General features: G+C 40.6%; 1 protein-coding gene across 22 annotated transcripts in view; it reads left to right on the top strand.

The window, feature by feature from the left end:
• PCDH15 (protocadherin related 15) overlaps positions 1 to 19204 on the top strand; it is a 799343-nt gene that overhangs the window by 419794 nt on the left and 360345 nt on the right. For all 22 annotated transcript variants that reach the window (XM_074589898.1, XM_074589897.1, XM_074589896.1 and 19 more), the window contains one exon: positions 17273 to 17391. In XM_074589898.1, the coding sequence (XP_074445999.1) occupies positions 17301 to 17391 (91 nt within the window). In that variant the 5' untranslated portion in view covers positions 17273 to 17300. The remainder of the gene's footprint in view (positions 1 to 17272; positions 17392 to 19204) is intronic.

Genomic DNA, 19204 nt, shown 5'->3' with positions numbered 1-19204 from the left:
AACACTAGATGGTTTTTCAATCAGGGGAAGACCTTTCCCTGTGAGAGGTTTTTTTTTGAGAGGTTTATGTTGAAGGGCACAAAACAGAACCAATAGGATTTTATTTCTAAATAGATGCTACAAGAGGACTGTAGCGCATTAAACCATCCTACACTTGCATAACTTTCAGCCCCCTGAGGTTTTTGGGGTGGGACGTCTGCTGAACCAGATTTTGCAATCTGCCTCCATCAGATGTGTTTTCAGATATAGGGAGTATTTATGCTTGCACACTAAGTGATACCTAAAAATACATATATTTGCATTTTTGCCTCTCTGCATTTGTTCTGAGAAAGGTATAAATGATGATTAAAGCATTGAGGAAATGGTGCATGCATAAAAGATTTGAGGAGAAATTCAACAGAATTTTGAAAACACTTGAAAACTGCAAAGGTGTAGAAGGCTCTCTATAGAGATGTCTCGAGATTAGCATCAATAAAAGGATAATATGTTTTAGAGCCATGATTGAGATTGCCAGCTCTAAAGTGATTTATAGCAACCTAAGCTAGCTGTCTATGCAAGTCGTGCTAGGACACGTCTGCTCATCGGTGGGTGTTTTGAAGAGTTGCTGCCTTCTGATCTGAGTAGGTTCCCTGTATGAGTGGCCTGTGAGGAGGTTTAGCCAAAGCTGGGTCTTCACGACCTTTTTTCAGTGTTAAGTTCAAAGCATTTTTTGCTCTCGTTTTTATTTTGATTTCTTTCTTTTCCCCTCTGCCTTTCAAAGGGGGGTAGCAAAAAATGAAGTTCTGGCATGTAGTGGCTTAGTTACTTAACACCATCAATGCAATTACCTTATGGAAACTGTTTCTTTAAAAAAATCTCATCTCAGCAAGTTTGAAACCATCTAATACCTTCCCGATGCAATTTATGAGCGAGCACTGATAATTTGAACTTCAAAAATGGGATAAGGCTGTACAGCAGCATTCGTGTCATTACTGTGATGTCCTCTACTTAGTTGTGCCACCTAAGGTTGACTGTATCCTCAGGACAAGTTGCAGTGCTTCTGTCATGGATCCTGTTTTGTATAATTTCTCAAAGGTCTCTGTTGGTTCTACATCCGTATAGATTTTTGCCTTGATTTTGATGGCTTTGCCTCTAAGACAAAACTCCTTACTGCTATAATGATGTTTTGTCTTGAAGGAGATTTTTCCAATTTTCTCTTTTGGGGAGGAATACCTCGCATTGCAGTTGTTGTACAAATTAGGAGCTAGCTGCAGGAAAAAGTTCATGTCACTGCAGTAATATATCTGTGTGTTCAGAGCAAGACACACAGCTTCCTAATCAAATGAGCCCTGGCAATAAAGCAGAAATCTCCCTCTTATGGGAAGGCAGTCTGGGCCGTAGGAAGCTGATGATGTAGCTAATCTGTATAGCTACCTGCTAGCCAAGAAAAGGCCTTCACAATTTCTTTCCAGTCTGTCTTTAAATTGTGTGTCGAGGAGAAGTACTGGACTATGTGCTGTAAATGGCACTCCGGCACCTGTTGACTTGGAGTTGTTCTTGAAATGATACATATATATTGGAGGAAAAAAAAAATAATCTAACTAAATCTAACTGGTTCCAACTTCAGAAGCGTTGCTATTAAAATATTGTGAGGGCTGCTTTTGTGGATGTGGTTAGGCTCGGCGCTGGAGGCTAGAGGAGAATTTGCAGTGGCGAGAGTCCTACCCTCCAGGCACACTCTGCTTGAGGCAGGTAGCGATGCTCCAGCCTCCAGAAGTCTGCCATCAAGAGACCTGCTGCTCGGCGCTGCTGGGAGTCCCCTTTGGAAAAGCCACTATACACTAGCAAAAATTGGAAGTCTACTCAGGAGAAGGAGAGCGGACAAAAAGGTCATCTTCTTACTCTAATGCTTATTTTGGGGAGGAAAGGACAGAGTGGTCTCTGTGGAGTTGGAGCCACATGAAGTCAGAAATGCTGCCTGGGGAGCAGGCATACATCGGTGTGGTAGGACAGTTTGCTACCAGTACTGCTACCTGGGACCTTCTGTCCCTCTAATTTCTCATTATTGTGTGATAATGGATTGGTGCAAGTTTAAGGGCTTCAGTAGGTGCAGCTCTCTGCAGGAACGTGACATAACCCTGATTTCAGCATCTTGAGATCTTGGATTTCTGTTGTCTGTGTGGACGACAAAACGCACATATAATTTGCCAACAGGAAATAGATTTAAGTTGAATTATGCATTTCAAAAAAGAAAATAGTCTTGTTGCTTTGCTTGTTGAAATCTAAGTAGGTGAATGTGTGGATTATTTCTTTTGCCTTGCTCTGCTGTATTTTTTTTAGTGTATTTTAACTCCTCTGTTCTTAGGCTGGAAACCCATTTCTCCTCCAGCTTTGCAGCATTGCACTACAATAAGAGATTCAAATATGAAAATGATATTTCTTTTTTCTTTGAATGGAAACAGAAGAGATTGGTCAGGTCGTGTAATTTCATTAAATGTTTGTTTTGTAGAATACAAACTGCATTTTGAGATCACATTACTTTGAAACACTATGTGGGAGAGAAAGAGGTATCAGAGAGCATCTTTGGGATGTGTGTTCACTTGCAGTCACATTACCATCTACAGCTGGTATGAATTAAGCATCCAGTTGAAACAGCTGGATTTAAGCCTGAGTTTCCCCAAAAGCTGGCTGCCTTATGCGCAGGTACGATACTTTCTCTCTCCTCTGCTGTGTGCTGAGGGCTGAAGCAGTGCAAGTAAAGCAAAAGAGGGAAGGTGAAGAAAATTCCTTATTCCAGATGGTTGCTTTATCTCGGAACAAGTGTAGAAATGCGCAAGAAAACTGAGCTTCGTTTTTGGGTTTATATGCTTTACTAAATTTATAAAACACAGCTGGGGAAAAAAACCTCAGACATATGAATTGGCAACGGAATGAAGCTACTAATCTGTTACATTCAGCGTATAGTCCTCTGTTAGTGCATGTTTTGGAGAAAGCAAAAAGTGCCCCTGAGGTGAGCCATACAGCACTACCTGGGTATTCTCCCTTGGCTCCTGCAGGCGGTTTGCAAACGCCCTGAAGCGCAGAGTATCCTTACTTAATCTGCAGAGTTAAAAATATTGTTTGGAAAGGTAACTTAACTGGGAGTAGAATCAGCTGCTCTCCTCTCCTGATGACTTCCTGAACAAGCCCAAATGTTTATCTCGTGTGAAGAAGATTCTTTTATATTTATTCTTGCTTTTATTTCGGTCTGTGTTCCTGTAGTATAGAAATATTACAGTGTCGAGTGACAAACTTGTTACCACAACAGTTTTGGTAACCAAGATTTCAGTTGATATCAGTAAAGTCTCTTTCTTGTGATAAGTAAGCCTTGGGCTTCTTTCTCAGAGGTGGAGGTTGTTTTTTTGTTCTGTTTGAGAAAGAAGGTTAGGTCCCCCAGTGTCTTTCAAGGCAGCTGAGTTGTCCTTCACGAGACCTTTTCCTTCTCTGGTGTCTCTTTCTGAAATTACGGCAGCAAACCCAGTGTTTAATGCTCCAGGGGTTTTCTATTGTCCTTTATAATGTCATTATAATTTAGATCCTATTTCTATCTTTTCTAATGCTCCCAAGCATTTTGTTTACTTTAGCTCAGTACCTATTACACTACAGCAGCTATCTATACTGCTGCCTCGAAGGGCAAAACAGCTAAAAAGCTGACAAATTCAGAGTCCCTATTTGCATGCATGAATATCTTATTTGTCCCAATGTGCAATTTTTATCCAAATGGAAATTCATTTCCCAAGCTATTGCTCAGGTACTAATCCCAGAGCTGCTCACAGTCCTCTGCGGTTGTTAATAACCATGGCGGAACTCCATGGAGTTGGCATACTTTTGCAGTTGGCGCTTCTTTATTCCACGCCGCTCCACTGACTCTCCAGTATGACACCTACACCTCCTTCATCCAACAGTACTAAACCACAGGGGCCAGCCCAGTTCATCTCGCCTCTTGGCTTTCTGTTGTGTTTACAAGTAAATTTGTCTGATTAAAACTTTTGCTTCCTACAGTTTGGTATTTCATCTTGGACAGCTAATCTCATACACTATGGCCACTTTCCCTTCTAAAGCAGACCAGATCCATGTCTCTCTCTACACATTTTGATACAAGACCACCGCAAAAAACCCAAAAAAACCTGAGGGAGGAGCATGAAAGTATCCCTCAATCCCAGGAGTGTGGCATCTGCCTGCATTTGAAAGGTATCTCTCTTCTCGTATTAAATGAAGACTGTCCTCTAATTTTATCTTTTGGATGAATGTTTTCTGTAATTCTGTTTTTATGTTCTTGCTGCTGTGGCTTTTTTTGTACCTTACAATCTTGACAGCCTTAGGATACTCTGCAAGGAGGATCAAGGCACATCACTTCATTTGGCACTATTTAGCCATAATTCGTGTACAGGTCATCTTTTTGATGCAAACTATATAAATGCATCTTCCCTTGCTTCAAAGTATAACTCTTGGGACCATGTCCAGAGCCCCACACTCTCACCTGTATGAAAATTCATGACTCTTGAGTCCATTCCCCTTTCTTCATTGTCATCTGATTTGAGCAGTGAGTAGGACCCTGTGCTTTGTGTGTTACCTATTCCGAGTATCTGCTGTTTGGAACATTAAGAGTTGCACTGGCCTCTTCAGGTTCACTGTTGTCAAATTACTTCTTATAAGTGTTGTGGTCAGAGCAGCTTCCAAGGCGAATTGGCATTACTTAGTCTTCCTTGAGTACGGCAAGCCGTTGCCTAGCTGTCCATCATGAACTTGTTTATATATTGTCTTTCACCTGAGCGACTTGGGTACGAGTCTCCTTGCATGGTGTTGTCTGCTTGTGAGGGTCTACGAGGTTTTATATTGGGGCCACTGCTGCTGAACCTTGGCTCAAGTCTTACTACTCCAGGTAAAAGAGGTATCTTAACCCCTGGTTTCTAAAGCCTGGTTTATTATCTCACAACTGAACTTTTGATAATACCCTAGTCGATCTGCGTTGACTCATTCCTGTGTTCTGTGGAGGTCAGGGAGTGTCAAAGTTGTGCTGGCCGTTTGCAGACTCAGTTCAACTTTACTGGCTCAGCTTAATGACTTCTGAACACTGATTGTTATGGAATTCATGGAAGTGTCAGCTCAGTAACAATGCAAATATCAAGTAGGATGCTGGAAGTGAGTAGGAGAGGGAGAGAATGTTACCTGTGACATGTATGGGCTATCCACATCTTGAACACTGTCTGCATCTCAGAACACATTCACTTGTCTACTTCTGCCTGTTCTCCCACAGCTGGCCTCAGTCAGAGGCAAAATGGTGGGGCTCAGTGACCTTGTGTGGGTGTAAGGATACGGTTAGTTTAAAGACTGTCAAACAACAAGGTTGTTTTTTCCTTTATGAGATATGTTACAGGAAATTGTTTCAATGATCTTATTTACTTTGATGTCTTTTGAAATTTGGTAATAACATAGCCCTCTTTTTAAGTGTTACTCTGATGCATTATTGCTGTGTTAAAACAGAAGCTGTGAAAGCCCCTTTTTTTGGTAATATGTAGTGCTCTTGGATTTCTTTTAAGTATCTTATTTTTACTTGAATATTTCAATAGTTGGTTAAAGATAAATGTTTGTAAGCCTGTTTTGGCTGAACTTCTTTGTCTTCTGGAAATAATCACTAATTCAATAGCTATGGATTAAATAAGCTATTAGAAGTCTTGTGTTCAACAAAACTGTTTAACCTATTCCTAGGTACGTGCTGCATTTACACTAAAGAAATTTGCTGGAGTCATTTTGAATGTTGCGGTGAGGTCCTTGTTTTGCATCATTTCCGACACAGCTGTGCTTTGTTCTGTCCACCTCAAAGTTGCTTGTGACGGTGTGTTACTGTCTCTGCTGCGCACTGTTGTGGTGAGGTGCAGTGCTTTCCCATGGGGGACACTGTGTTTCTTAAAGAAATGCAAGAATCCTTCCTTTCCCCCCCCCCGAAGGTGCAGAGCAGCTTTGGTAGGCTCTCTGTCGCCAGCGGTCCCCGAATGAGGGCCCTGTGCACATCAGAATGTCACAATACATCGGCACGGAAACCCCAGCTCCGCAACCCGTGGATCACCGACAGGTGCAGTTGAACAAAGAAGCTGACAAATGCAAGATCAACTCTTGCGTAAGCGCTTTTCAAATTCTTGACAGTTGGAAGAGAAGGATTCACCTGAAAGACACAGAGACTGTGTGTCTTGGAATAGCCAAAGAAACCTGGGCATGTGAGAGCTGTCTGTTCTTTGGTTTAAGGAAAGCAGGAATATGCAAAATCCAGAAAATGTAGAAAGTAAAATGGTGAGTGTCGGGTCTTGATGTGGTACTGAGGCGTACAGGTATCTGGAGAAACAGCGGTTCTGGAGATGGATATATGTGCTTGCCAAAGGGCTAAAAGGGCGGCTGGAGTGATGAGGTTTAGAAGGTGATATGGTTAGGTAGAGAAGGGGGGGACAAATGCAGAGAGGAAAGTGATTCCAGCTTCTGTGAAAACTTCTTTTAAAAGGAAAAGAATAAATATGTGAAAACATGAGCAAATACTTCACCGCCTCCTTTCCCTCATGGCCAACAAGCTGAGAAAGCAATCAAACTATAATCAAAACAAGTAATCATGTCTAATTATGCACTTATTGCTTATTAAGAAGTGGTAAGAGGGATTTTTGAAAGGTAAGATCCCCCCCAAAATATTAGGAGGGAAAATCACAGAGCGGAGGAGTGAAAGAGTACTTGAGGATTGATAGACGTGTCAGATATGGAAGAGCTTGGAGAGTGGAGGGGCATGAGAGCAGGGGCAGCAGAACTGAAAGTTTGGAAGAGGCAACATAGGAGTGGTGATGAAGAGCAAGTTTGATGTGCAGAACTGGCACCTGACAGAGCGAAGGAGGTAGAGGAAGGCAAGACAGGACTCCTTTGGTTTGGGATTGCTGTTAGATGGGAGCAGAGGGAAACTGAAGGGCAGGCCTGGCGAGCATAGGCAAAAGTAACACTGTGCAGGGCTTGAAATATAGCATGGGTAATTAACAGCAGGTATGTGGTTAAAGTAACGGAGATCTTGCATGTGACTTGATTAGCAGAGTCATAAATCCAGCTGTCCAGACTGATGAGGCTTCCCAACAAAACCATGGTGATGTATGAGAGCGGTCTAAATGTAACAGTTGTGTAATTGAATATATGAGTATGTTTAATGTCTTAAAGCCTGCTTGTGTACTTGGCTTATGGCGTAAATAATTCCTTGATTATAAGTGCGTAGCAGAATATAGTAACGGATAATGCCTTGAGAAACATAGTAAACAAGGAACTGGTAAACATGAAATTTGCTATTTACTGCACTTTTCTAGAGAAGAAACTTCAAATCTTTAAGTAGCTTAATTTTGATGAGCAATGCTTGAGGGGTCTGGTCTCTCCGGAGTGTTTAGAAAGGGATTCTCTCCTGTTGTCAGCTGTGGCTGGAGGGTAAAAGCCATGGTTGGAGTGTCACCCCTGTATTGGAGGTTAATAGCAGGTAGGCACTGGTGAGAGAAGAGGTGTCTGAGATTTATTGAGAAATGAGGAGAAGCAGGTACTGAGCGTCCCAAGGGTGTGAAGGAGGGCAGGCTGAACCGAATCCTTCACCGGTACAATATTGAGACGCACATTAGCTTTTGGAGGGCTTCGTAATGCCGTTGTCCCGCTGCTACCAGCAACCACTTTATAGATGTCTCAGGCAGGCAAGTGTGTAGCTGAGCGCCCTGCTCAGCCCTATGGAAGGGGATGGAGTTACTCCAACAAGCAGCAGCAGTGGAGGTTTTACTGTCTGTGATCGGAACAAAACTTGTAGAATGGGGCAGGCTGTTGAGCTGGGCTGTCTGCACTGGGATCTATAATGGAACACGATTGCTGGGAGCAGCGTTAGAAATGGGGCTGCAGAGAGCTCTCAAGGGCTTTTCTTGGTGGGTTTCTTTTATCAAGATTTGTCATAAATAGTAATTTCCAGAGAAACAAATGACAACAGAAAACATCTCTAAACCTTCTAGACTTTATTTAGTTTTACTTAGTACGTAACTTGGAGTGCGGACCTAAACCAGCTCTTGATAATTATTTGGCTTAATCAGCCTTGCTATTTGTAAGCTGTCATAACTTCAAAATCGAGGACTATTTTTAAAGCTTCTGGCCCAGCAATGTGTAATAATGGAATCTTCAATTTGACGTTGAAGTAGCTGACTAGAATGTCTGTTAAGTGTGTGCACGCGTGTGTATATTTATGTGTATGCGTGTTAGTTCTGAAATGTCATTGCATTGAACTATTTGAACAGAGCTAATAAAGAAACCTGTAATTAGCCCAGGATGTATTTAACACCACTTTCGATGTGCAATGACTAACAGGCAAGTAGAAGGTCTCATTTTCTAGAAAGGTAGACTTTGCTTTGACAAGTTTGATGTATTTATTTTACAAAATCTGAATAAAACTTCAGAGAAGAGAAGCTGCAGCATATAAATTCTACTTGAGAAAATGTAATTTTCTTCAATGAAATACATTAGCATAGTTTTGGACATTTCCATTGCCATAATGCAAGTCAGTTTTTAAGCCTTAAGGTATTGAGACAGTTAGTGGTTTCCTACAACAAATATTGAGAGGGGCTCTAGACAGAATAGTTCCTGGCATTGGAGAGAGACTGGTGCCTGTGGTGGCATCTGCCTGGTCTAGCAGGGATGGAAAAGTTAAGGGTAGAGCTGGGTAGATTTGGATGTTTCGACTTTAACATTTAAAGTTGGGCTCATCTTTAAAGAATCAGTCATCTTGAGAAAGATGAACAGGTATCTAGACCCAGAAATTTGATTCCTCTAATGATGCTTAGAGTGAACCATTTTAACTGGGTCGTCTTTTTTAAGGGAACGGCATAGTACAGCTGCTTGTTGTACGCCCCTGACAACGCCTCGGTACTTGCGTGACAATAGCTGCAGCTGGGGACTGAAGGTCCTTTCTGGAGCTGGGCCGTGGCGTGTCCCCCCCCAGCCCCCCCAGCCATCAGTGGAGCAGTGACCTGGCTGCCTTCCAGCCTCTGTTTTTGCCGTTTGCTGCTGTCAGTGACAGCAGCTCTCTCCTGGCCAAAGCCAGTTCCTTAATCTGGGGGCAGTAGCGTTGATACAGCTTTCCAGCAGCACAAACCGAGAGTTGCGTGTCTGAACGTGCTTTTTCTTCCTCCTCGTGATTCGTGCATTTCGCCTCTCTGAGAATCTTTTCGCTTGTTGAGAACTTGGGTGGGAGCTGGGAAAAACCCAAACTTTCAAAGTGTCTGAGATTTCAAAAATCCAGCGTTGTTTCCACTGCAGTGACACCAAGATCTTCTTGGTTTTCACTTTAAGGAAAGCTCTGATTCGCTCCTCTATATTAAATAAGCCAAAGGAATGATCCTTGGAGAGAAACAGCTCTGGCAAGGGAGAGAGGTTTCTGGGATACCATCCAGTACTTGTCTTGCAGTAAAAGCAATGAAACTGATCTTTTACTTTGTACTTTTATATTGAAATATATTTTCATTATTAACCAGCAAAATAGCCCGCACTTTAATGTCTAATTTAACTTTGTGTGCATATTTTGTAAAGCCAAAAGTTATCGAAGAACTAACTTAAATACTTCTGGCTAATATAGATTATATTTCTTTTAATGGTTTTATGTTAAAGCAGTTAATATGACTTTTTAAATGAAGTCCTCTGGCATTGATTTTAAGGAGTTTTACGATATCTTTCTTCTTTCCAGAGCCACTCTCTGCAAAGTAGGAGTTTCATGCGTCCGGGGTGATGCAGCCCAAAATTATGAACTTCTTTGGATTAAGCACTCGAAGCCTTCTGTGGGAATGGTGTTTTATAGGTTAAGTCCGTGCAGAAGGGTTGGGAAACTGAATATCTATATGATGCATTAAAAAATCAGGTTTGTAGACAGGAATGAATTGGCTACTTTCTTTACCCACCCATGACTGAGAGGTGGTAATACTGTTAATCCATCCAATAGCTGGATTACTTAAAAATACAGAAAATAAATCAGTCACAGCTAGTGATGGAAGCAGGAAACGAAAGTCCTTCTCCATCCCCACCTCAAGTATTCTATAAAAGCTTGTTTCTATTTTTGGTAGTAGGGTTGGCATTTCTCTGTGCAAACCTACATATACTTAGCAATCTTCTCTCTTCTGTGGAAATTAGCAGTATGCTACATGAAGTGTTAATGTAGAGCATTTATAGTGCGTTCTGCTAGCAGGGGGATTGGAAAAGTGTTCTCAAGACATCACCTACTGTGAATCAGGCCATATGCACGTTGGCTCCCATTGCTATATAGAGATAGAAAATAAAGAACTTTATTATTGATGGAGTTTGGGAAAATAGCAGTTACTTCGTTTTGGGTGACAAAGTATTGAAATAAACTTAGGAATTTCTGACTTTAATTGTTAGCTTCTAAATTGCATCTTTCACATCAGGTACAGGGACAGCTGCACCTAGATGAAGTGCTGTCACTGAAGGTTTCAATTACTTTTGAGCTAATGCAGAGGCAAGTAACTCTGTGTTACGGGATGCTCTACTTTGGCTTTGAAACACCTTGCTGTGGCAGTGGCTATGCAGCTCATGGAAAAGTGATCATTTCTTTAAGAAAGGCACTGAAACTAAGAGGTCTAAAGAGTTGAGCGAGGAAATAATTGAAATTAGTAGTCCTTAGAAGAATATGAGCAAAGGAGGAACATATGAATCATTTCAACATAAATACAAAGGATATGCTGAGGAATTTGACTTGCAGATTAAAATATTTTCAGATCTTTGTATAAATTGCCATCAGATTTTTTTTTAAATCTTTCTGAAAATGTGCTCTCCCAAGTAAGCCTAAAAACCCTGGACCTTGGGAAGCACAGAACAGGAGAAGAGCCACAAATGCAGCGTCAATGCTACTATATTTTTAATATGTTTATTGATGTGGACTAGATCCATAAGAACGGATCTGCTAGCTGGGAAAAGGGGATGGAGTTGTGAGCATGTTTGATCTTGAAACTTGCTCTTAAAAATTTTCATCTTACTGAAAGGTTTTATCCAAGTAGAGGAGAGTAACCAAAGTGCATACCGATTGTGTTGATTCTATAGCATGAAAGCCCTATAGCTGATGAAATAGGGTTGAGTAAATCCAAGAGTCCATAGGCTGAAATATTTACATGTGAAGTGCTCAAGCAGTGTTAGTGAAATAAAAACTGTAGTGGTGCTCTGGTTTTTTTGGAACATCCAAAATCGGAGAAAGGGTTGTATTTGCACGTAAATTATTCATTGTAACCCCAGTTCAGCCAAATATTTGCTTGTGCTTAAATCCTTCTTTAGGAAAGCGTTTAAACAGTTATTTGCCTTCAGTAAACGGAGTTACTCACGCTTGCTGCTGAGTTAGAGCCGAAAATAGCTTATATGGCTTTAATTCAAAGTAAACTCTTCCTTCACTGGCTCGTCTCTTGATCATAAGTAGGTGCTATGAGATGGGCTCAGCGGCGCTTGGGCATGGGAGTTTGTGGGCTGACCTTTAGCCTTCCAGGATGCCCTGAACTACCTCGAATGGTCCCTGGCTCATCAGCCAGAATGAATTTTTTTTTTTTCCGGTTAAGCCTGAAGTGTGTGTGTGTGGGGTGTTTTCCAGCACTGTAGCTTTGCAGCTGCTGTGCTCCAGATATGCTCCACCAGCCATACAGCCTCAGGACCCAGCTAATGGAAAATAAAAACCCTACCAAAATACTTAGTGTGGATGTCAGGTCCCAGCACTGACTTCACCATACGTGTCCCGATCTGGTCTCTGGTCGGGAGTGTAGGTGCCACACTTGGTTTGGGTGGCACTGGGAAGAGCTAAAATCGTAACTGGGTGGGCGCTCTGTGGTGCCTGACCGGGTTAGGACATATGTTAAGCCAGATGTAGCTGCCTACCATATGAAGTGAGATTAGTTAAGAATGGCATTGAGACAAACCAGAGGGGGTTTGGGTTTTTTTGTTTGTTCTTGTGTTTAAATAATATTTTAGAAGTTGTTTTGTTTTTTTTTTATGTTGACAGTTCAACATAATTGTTTCGGCAACAATAAAACATTTGGGACATATGGTTTAATGGACCGTAGCTTTAACCAAGCCAGCAACACTGTCAGACTGTAAAGCAAATTCATCTTCTTTCTGGCTTGTAGAAGAGACTTTTTTCTGTTTCTGCTGACATTTCTGATTTATTGTGGCACCCGTTCTCTCAAAATAAGCATTTGCACTTCAGAGACTCCCTGGTTTTGTGTCTTCAATCTTTAAAAGAGTTCATCTGATCAGTAATAATATAGATGAGCCTCATAATAAAACTGTCCACTATAATTTTTCCTATGTTTAAACAATTCAATACCTTATACTTTAAAAAACAGTTTATTGTATGCTTTGATGTTTTATCACAATTGTAATCTATAAAAAACACCACCACTAAGCAAAATGTGTAACTTCTGATGCTTGAAGGAGTTCTGGCTGGTTGTGTAAATTCATAGCATACATATAAATGGGAATTTAATTGTTTTCTTAAATGCCGTATTATTCATCCAACCATCGCGGTTTCACAGGAGCTATTGTTTTTGACATCTATATTAAATGGCAAATATTTGTTTACATGTCTGCTGAATTAATATGTAGTTAAGTATGCACTTTCTCCTCTTACAATGGGCTAGAGTATTTGCCTCAAAGTTGTTTTCAGATTAGCTGTTAATGGTAAGAAAACAGTTGTTTTGTAAGAAGTTCTTGGTGCGTGACTGTTTGTGGTATGGCACTGCTATATTCCGCCTTTCATACAAAACCAGGGGCGTGTATAGGTCACTTCTGCTCTGAATAAGCCAGTGGCCTCTGGCTTGCTGCAAACTCAGTCCAAAATTCAGATTTTTCTATTCAAATTGGATTATTTTGAGTGTTTTATAATACTGAAACTCCATGTGCTGCTGCAATTTTGGCTGTAGTTTTGAGTTAGGAGTTTGTTGGAGACCAATGTGGATAATGTTTGCAAGGGTTTGGGTATTTGTAGCCTAGTTTTTCACTCTGTTGTCTCCTAACCATGTCAGTGACTCTTTCTGCCTTTTTTTTCCTCCCTTACCTGTCTTTGAGGTTAACTTAATAAAGAATCAGTTCCGCTCAACATGTAGCATTAGACTGTGTTAGCATGTACCTGATTTCAAAAAAACTTTTTGTAACTTCTGTTTTTATTTACATATGAGAACAATTCTGTATGGGTAGCTAAAAATATTTTTTACCCCAACAGTGCATGGCTGAGTCCATGTTTCCCCCCTCAGCTTCAAATGAATGTAACGTTTTAAGTACTGTAATACCACCTGATCTTAAAGTATATAAGTATTTAAAGTTACTGTAATATCATTGGGCCATAAATATATTCAAGATGCTTGAAGGTGACAACTTATATTTGATATTTTGAGGGGTTTTTTATTCACTTTATCCCCTCTTAGAATTTGTTGAAGTGTCTCCTATATAGATGTCTTGATAACTGGTTGACGTTTTGGCTCATTCAGTAGCTATGCTGGTGAGAGGGGAAGAGAAAAAAAAAAGGCAGAAGTGAGAGGAGGAGACATGATTGCTCCTTGGAGTGTGATTACACTGGTTTGCTGCCGTCGAGCTGTAAACAGCTCCAGTGATCGGCTCCTGCTGCCGCTCCGCTGGGAATATCTCTGTGTATTTTTGTTTCTCAATACAGCTGTACAGTCAAAGAGGGAACGCTCCGGAGAGAACATTATTGAAACTTTTTTTTCTTCTTTTAAATGCAGACGTGCCAGGAAGTGAAATTCCCCTAAAGTTTTTTTTTTTTCATTTAAAGTTTTGTGTGCCTTGAGTGTATAACTTCTTGTTGCCTATGGTAACATCCAACTTTAAAATACTGCTGCAGCAACATTAGAATATTTTCCAGGAAAATGCTGAGACTTGTAGACATATTGTATGTTCTTACTTTACAGATCTTCCTTCTAGCATTGATTCATAATTGCCCTTTGCCCTGGCAGACTGTGTATCTAGAGTTCAGCGCTGTATTCCTTACAGATTATCTACCTTTGGGGACTTTTAGTAACTTGTGGCTTGTTGTGAGCTATTTCTTAGTTAGCAGAATCTGTTTAACTTAAGAATATTCTTGCTTTCTATGCTTCATGCTAGTTTTTTCTGGTACAAATTGGAGGAAAAGGGGGGAGGGGGGCAATTTTCATTTTGCTGTATTACAGTTGCGTATAGAGATGCTTATTCTTGGAGCAGCAGTGTTGGTATCCTCGTGGGTTACTTGACATTTCATCAAAATCAAAAATAAATCTGCCAAGATTCTGTCCTAAAATCTCTCCAGAGTAGACTCAACTCAAGTATGTCAGCTGAGCTTTGAATAACTTTCTAAAATAGAACATCCTGATTGGAAAACTGGATATTTTTTTTTTCTCCAGGGTTGTAAAATGAAATATCAGAGGCCTCCGAAGCGTGTATGTGCGTTTCTTTCAAGGTCTTACAACGTGTGTAATCTGCATATGGATGTGATCTTAGTCTGACCTAAAGAAGCTAAGATAGTCTCCTGAATCACTTGTTCCTGGTTTTGAGGTGTAAAAGGTTGGAAGCAGTTGACAGCAAATGCCACCTAATGTAATAATGCTGTCTGCTTAAACTGAAAACACGGCAGAGCCCAGTTTTTTCAGATCTCCTCTTAATGTGGGAGGAAAAACTGGTGAAATACTGAGAAGTCCACGTCCTCAAAAGTTCCTAGGAAGCCAAGCAAAGTCTAACAATGACAGTGGATTCATTTGAATCCATTTGGGCAATGTGGAGACACTCAGACTTTATTTAAAGGTAGTCAACTAGAATACGTTACGGTGGAAGTAATTTCTGTTTTTTCAGGGTGCCGCTGCAAATGACTGCTGAATTGGCTAAGTGGAAAGATAGGCGACAGTAATCAAATTAGCATTTTGGTAAGTAGAAGGGAGGAAAAAGCCACTTTTGAGCAACACTGGCAAGCTGGTGGCTTCCTTGAGGAATTGAGAAAGAACTTAGCTGTTCTTTTTCTCTACGGATAACGTACTTGTCAAGTTGTTGGTAACCTACTTGATGAGCTTGAAGCTTCCTTTTCATAGCTGTGTAGCAAGTTTTTAAATATTTTTTTCTTACGGATGGTGGGATCTTTGCTAACAATTCTGGTCTCCTCACATGTATAGGAATAATAGGCCCTTTAGGAAGGGTCTGAAATTGTCATTTGAGCATCTCTGCTGGAGTTAAGGGCAGAAACTTGTAGAAGTGACAGTGGAAGCAAAGGAGGAGGAAGACGGGTGCTTTTGGATGGTTCGTAGATATTATTGTGTGGCTTAAATTCATTAATTCCTGTAACCTTGAGCTTGTCAAGAGTGACGTTTGTCTAGCTGAAAAGAAAACGAACAGTCCCTGGAGATTTGCACTGCCACTTCAATTAGACGCAGGCTGCCTCCTTGTTTTGATGTGTAATATTTAAGTTCCTCCTGAAATTGCTGCCTATTGCAACTCACTGCCTGCAGTGACCTGCCGCTGCTGAACAGGGTGGGAAGAGTCCTACTTGAACGAAGCTGGAGATTGGAAAAGCCTCTCTTCATCTTTAACCCCAGAATGAGAAGTGGAGCAGTGTGTGTAGTGTAGGATTTCAAACAGTTTTGTGGCTCCCCACCTTTATTTTACGGCACTGTTTGAAATAGGTGGTGTTATAATCCACTGGAAGGCAAAAAGTCAACTGTGATCCATGCCTTTGTAAAGAAAAACGGAGCTCTGCTTGCTGAGTAAGGGAGCCTCACAGATCCCACCTGTGCGAGTCGCCCTGGGAAGCAGGCTAAATATATACAGTGTCACCCACCCTAGGAACTTTATATATTTAAGTAAATATGGGCTACTCAATCTGGTTTATTAAATGCTTGTTTTCCTTTTTCTCCAAAACTCTTAATGGGTACTTGTTTTTGTCTTTTTTTATATCATAACACTGTTTACATCATAGCCCTGGTTCCTTCATATTAATCAAAATGTTTTGCAAGGTGGTAGATTTTGAATAAATTCAGACCTTTGAGAAATTCTTGGCTTGTCCAGTACTTAATGAAGCTACCACCTATTTCTGTTGGTGGAAACCCCACCTCCTTGTAGCTTGGATAACTCTTGAGAGCCATCTGAAAGGGTGTTTTTATGCCCTAGGCTGATACTTTGTTTGTGTGGTGTGAATTAGATGCTGCCCATCCATTTGTGTTTTCTCCAAGCTGGGTTTGCGGAAGGAAACTGATAGCATGTCTTCAACAATGTCTTGCTGATGGGCGATCAGCTGGCGTTAATGCTGAGGCTGTTAAGTGGGGGTAACAGTCTGTTTGTTTGACTGGGAATGAAATACAGCAGTTTTGTAACCAGGATAGGAAGTTATACACAGAAAGTGGCAATGAAATCAGAGTCAAGTGCTTTGCCTGGGAAAACTGACAGCACTTAAACCCTTTTTATACAATAGCTTGTTTTTATACTGCTGTAAGTCTCTCTCCATTTCATGCTTCTGTTGCTAGGAAGTCCATTGTATTTGTCACAATGTTTTTAAATGTGAAGGAATATTTTTAAGTAATTCCGTTCTGGGCTGCAGAAATATGCTAATTCTCTTTATTGGAGCAATAAAACAGAGCTTTAGATAACTTTCTACTGTTACTCACTCTAAATAATGCTCTGGAGTTCATCCAGATCTGTCTTGGCCGGTTTATTCTCCTGGGTTTTTGGTGCTTTTGGGGTTATTTATTTGTTTTTCCTCCTTTGCTGGGCACGAAGCAACAGCCTGTCTCATTAAAGAAGGGCATCTAAGGGACACGCGCACGTTTTTTGCTGGGAGAGGTTCTGCTGGGCCATGTCTTTGAGACCGGGTCCCTGCTGACTTCAGCAGTCAAACATTAGTTCTAATAAGTGGAATTTCTCTTGACATGGTCACTTCTGCAAAGTGCTTTAAAACATAAGGCTAAAGCAGGAAGAATAACATAAATGCTTTGTTTTATGGCAATTAGACCTGATTTAAGCAAGAAACTTGCGTTTTCTTTACTTGGAGGCCTCTGCATACATGATTATCAAGTTAATGAGGCTATAAGTATGTACTGATGCTAATGGGACTACCCCAGCTTGTCTTAACAGGCGCAATGTTGTGCTCTTGTAGACTATATATGTCATATGTAGTCCTATAGTTACCTGTGAAATAGTTTGTAATCGCTCACCTTTGTGTAGGTTGCTTGACTAATGCGTGTATCAAATCTTTCTTTTTCAGATCTGCCTTGAGTGAAGTTTGACAAAAAATGTTACAGCGGTTTTGTCTCTGGAAATGGTTAGCTGTAGGAACTGCAATTGCTACTATCTTAGTGAGCGGTTTGGCCCAGAATGACGAAGGTAAGGTTTTTGCCATGGGGGTGAAGCCATGGGAGGGGTGGGATGATTCTGTGATTTCATTTTATTTTACCTCCCCACCCCTGGAATTATTACTTGAGAAAGTATTTTGATACTTGGCAGGAAAGGGAGGTTACAATAAAGAAAGATCTGGCGTGTTTCATGATTTTAAGCATCTGCCGATGTTTATATTTTACAAAGCTGTTGATTTGCCAGGCAAGATGAAATCTTTAGTTATGATTATTCAGCATTGGACTCTAGCATTAAAATTTGCTTCCTCTTATTCATTGAGCAAATACTTTACCTTGCTTTATTTGTAAATCAACAGTTACAGCACTCGTAAGAGGAGTTTCAGAGAGATTGTTAATGGGCTCTATGCATCTCTGACCAAAAACTTGAGCAAAGATCCAGACTGAGGGTCTTCTAGAGAAACAATACTTCAGAAATCCTGAAACATGGCGCCAGTAGCTCCTGTTCATCCTCACAGTATCTTTGTTGAATTTAAGAGATACCAGCAATGTGTTCTGCCAATTAGCTGTAGTTATAAAAAATTACCGATCTAGGTAACTGATGGTGATTTATTCTTTTCAACAACTTATAAAAGTTGAAAAGGTGAGTTTGGCAGACTTGTTCTTAAATACTCTTAAGAATAATGAGGGGGATAAGTAAAAACTGAGTACAATTTCAGAATGTCTGTAATGAAGGTGTTTATTTTAAGTGGTGCTTATGCCTTCCATGTAGGTAAGCTGTAATAGTACATATTTATGACTTATTCCTGCAGCTGGATTTTCTTTTAGAAAACTCTATTTTGGCAGTTACAAAGTACAGTAGTTTTGCTTCAATGAGAAGTCTTCAATCCTACTTGAATTTTGTTTAGGTTTTTCAGTGTCAAGTAGAAATTTAATTTTTCTTGCTCTATTAATTGCTCTCCAAATGTCCTTTTAATTCCCTTCTATCCCCCAGCTCAACCCTACATTGTATTTGATGTTTGCAATATACAAGAAAACTAATTTAATTTTATCCATTTTTATACACTGTCATTATAGCTGTCATTCTTGACATGAAGCGAAGTGCATGAGCTGCTCGAGTTTCAGACACTTGATCTATGCTTGGATACAATTAGCTTGCTTTTTAATCATTTATTATAGCAGAGGAGCAGGGCCATTAGGCTTTGCAACGTTGGACTCGCGATGGCTGTCAAATGGTCTTTGAGCCACAAAATGCACGATTTGAGGGAGAGGAGGCTGGATGGCAGCGGGGATGTCCCCTGGCGTATTCAGCACCACGGGAGGAGGCGGATGCTGGGAGCAATGGGAATAAGAGGAAAGGGGGAGGGAAGCAGGATGATAGGGCTGCGCTGGGCTGTATCCCTTCGGGGGTTATGAGAAGAGGTAGGCTAAAAATATAAAGCAGTACTTTTTACTGTGATCTTGTTTGCACTCACGCGGGCAACATCATAACGTTCATCCAAAAAAGACATCTTTGATCAAAATAACATTATGAATTTCAGTTGAATACTGATTTCTAGGTACACATGAACGAAGTGTGCAAAACATGTGGCACAGATGCCCCAGAAGGTATAGTACTTTACAGTTTGATGTTTAAAACAGGAAAACAGATTCTTCAGGCTTTGGGTCTTGTTCCTTTCTACTTCATAAATGAAAAACTTCCATGTTAATTAATGTCCCTGTCTCAAAAATTATGCAGATGGTGCCTTTTTGTTACAGGTGAGTTGAGGAAGGGAAAGCTGCTTGGCCACAGTTACGTGTAAAGCGATTGTTCATTAATCACAGTGTCACTCAACATGTCGGGCAAC

This window comes from Larus michahellis, chromosome 6 (assembly GCF_964199755.1).
Source record: "Larus michahellis chromosome 6, bLarMic1.1, whole genome shotgun sequence".
In the NCBI taxonomy this organism is placed as follows: Eukaryota; Metazoa; Chordata; class Aves; order Charadriiformes; family Laridae; genus Larus; species Larus michahellis.
This window is presented reverse-complemented; position numbering and strand designations above follow the sequence as displayed.